This window comes from Coturnix japonica, chromosome 1 (assembly GCF_001577835.2).
Source record: "Coturnix japonica isolate 7356 chromosome 1, Coturnix japonica 2.1, whole genome shotgun sequence".
In the NCBI taxonomy this organism is placed as follows: domain Eukaryota; kingdom Metazoa; phylum Chordata; class Aves; order Galliformes; family Phasianidae; genus Coturnix; species Coturnix japonica.
In genome coordinates, this window is record NC_029516.1 from 53,559,183 (window position 1) to 53,561,047 (window position 1,865).

Below are 1,865 nucleotides of genomic sequence, written 5' to 3' on the forward strand. Positions count from 1 at the left end.
GCAGCCCCACGTACTTGGTGACGAGCTCATATCCGGACATGATGTTGCCCATCTGGTCGGCTCCTCCCAGCTGCACGCGGCAGCCGTGGTGCCGGTGGAGGTGCAAGAAGTCGTACGCCTGCAGGGCGGGGTACAGGAACTCGGCCAGGCTCATGCCCTCGGCGCTGCGCAGCCTCGCCTGGCAGGCCTGCCTGCTCAGCAGCGTGCCCATGCGGAGCCGCCCGCCTGCGCCGCACAAGAAATCGAGCAGCGGCTGTTGGCCCAGCCACCACGCGTTGTCCAGCAGCTCGGCCTGACCCAGGGGCCGCCCCGCCGTCCAGAACAGCGCTCGGTGGTTGTCCAGCAGCCGCCCCAGCCCCTCTCGCAGCCCCCGAGCGTGGGCCCGCACCGTCTCGGCCTCCATGGGCTCCCTCGCTCGCTCCCGGCCGCTGGGGTCGCCCAGCCGCGCCGTCGCGCCGCCCACCACGGCCAGGACGGTGTGTCCGGCGCGCTGGAAGTGCAGCAGCGCCATGACGGCCGGCAGGTGCCCGACGTGCAGCGAGTCCGCCGTCGGGTCGAAGCCGCAGTACACAGCGACGGGAGGGCGGCCCGGCTCCAGCAACGCTTCCAGCTGCTCGTCCGCGCCCTGTGCGGGGAACACCTCCTGGAAGAGGCCGCGCTCGCACTGCTCCGCCAGCAGCCCCTTGGCCCCGCGGGCACGTTGCGGCCGCTCGTGGACGTGCCGCGTTCCGGCCGGCCGCAGGGCGCCCCACAGAGCGGCCGCTCGGCAGCAGCACCGCCACAGCGTGGGAGCCGCCATGTTGAGCGGCGGGGAGGAGCCGAGGGCGGGCACAGCGCTGAGGGCGCCGCCTCACTGCTCCCCACAGGGGGTGGGATGTCAACAGCCCGTCGTGTTTCACAGAATCACAGAATTATCAAGGCTGGAAAAGACCTGGAAGATCATCTAGTCCAACCATTACCTGTATTATTACCATAATACTTCCCGGCTAAATCATATTCCTCAACACAACATCCAAACGTTTCTTGAACACTCCCATGGTCGGTGACTCCACCACCTCCCTGGGCAGTGCATTCCAACGCCTGACTACTCTTTCCGACGGTAATGAAGAAAATGAGCACAGAAATAAGGATGCGTTGGCTCATCCTTATTTTTTTCCCCTAACCTGTCATTCCAAGGGCCAGGATTTCAACAACAAGACTGGGTATAAAAAAATTACATTCACCCTTTTGATGATTTTGTGAGATATTACATAGCTTTGACAACAAGCCCTTCCAATTTTGGGCAGTCCTGCTCTGTATATTGACTACACAATTAAGCATTGTCAGACTGTTTCAGAAGTGAACGAACATCCTAACATAGGAGATATTTAGATCGGCCAATCCCCCCTGAGTTATCACAGTCCGGAGATGTTTTATTAGAGGCTTGAACTGTGCAATATAACAATTCAGATTAAAATAATTAAGACAGAATTATACCAAAATAGTTGGCTTTGAGATACATAAGTAGTTTGAATCCCCCTGTGGCGCAAGTGGTACAAGTGCCGCTCTGCTACACAGGAGGCTCAAATCCCGGGGGTTGGACTTGATGATCTCTAAGGTCCCTTCCAACCCACAAGAGACTGTGATACTATGAGACTATGATACTATGATACTATGAAGTAGTCAGATCCCACAGCTGGTGATAGCTGAAAAGATGGAATAATAGTTCAGCAAGTTTTGTTCCCTACGTAGCAAGTAAGTGAATATTTCCTGAAGGTAATGAGGCTGATATTAGGTAGTACAGATGGCTCATGCACAGTCTTTTGGCATATCTCTGTCAGTCACAAAAAGCTTTGTGTTACCAAAGTTAATAAGCCAAACTCTTG

The 1,865-nt window shown here is 56.5% G+C and overlaps 1 protein-coding gene across 1 annotated transcript in view; it reads right to left on the reverse strand.

The window, feature by feature from the left end:
* Nucleotides 1-819, reverse strand: part of YARS2 (tyrosyl-tRNA synthetase 2) — a 3,696-nt gene extending 2,877 nt beyond the window's left edge. The window contains exon 1 of the mRNA XM_015866379.2: nt 15-819. Coding sequence (XP_015721865.1) covers nt 15-799 — 785 coding nt within the window. The 5' untranslated portion in view covers nt 800-819. The remainder of the gene's footprint in view (nt 1-14) is intronic.
* Between the last annotated feature and the right edge of the window lie 1,046 nt (nt 820-1,865).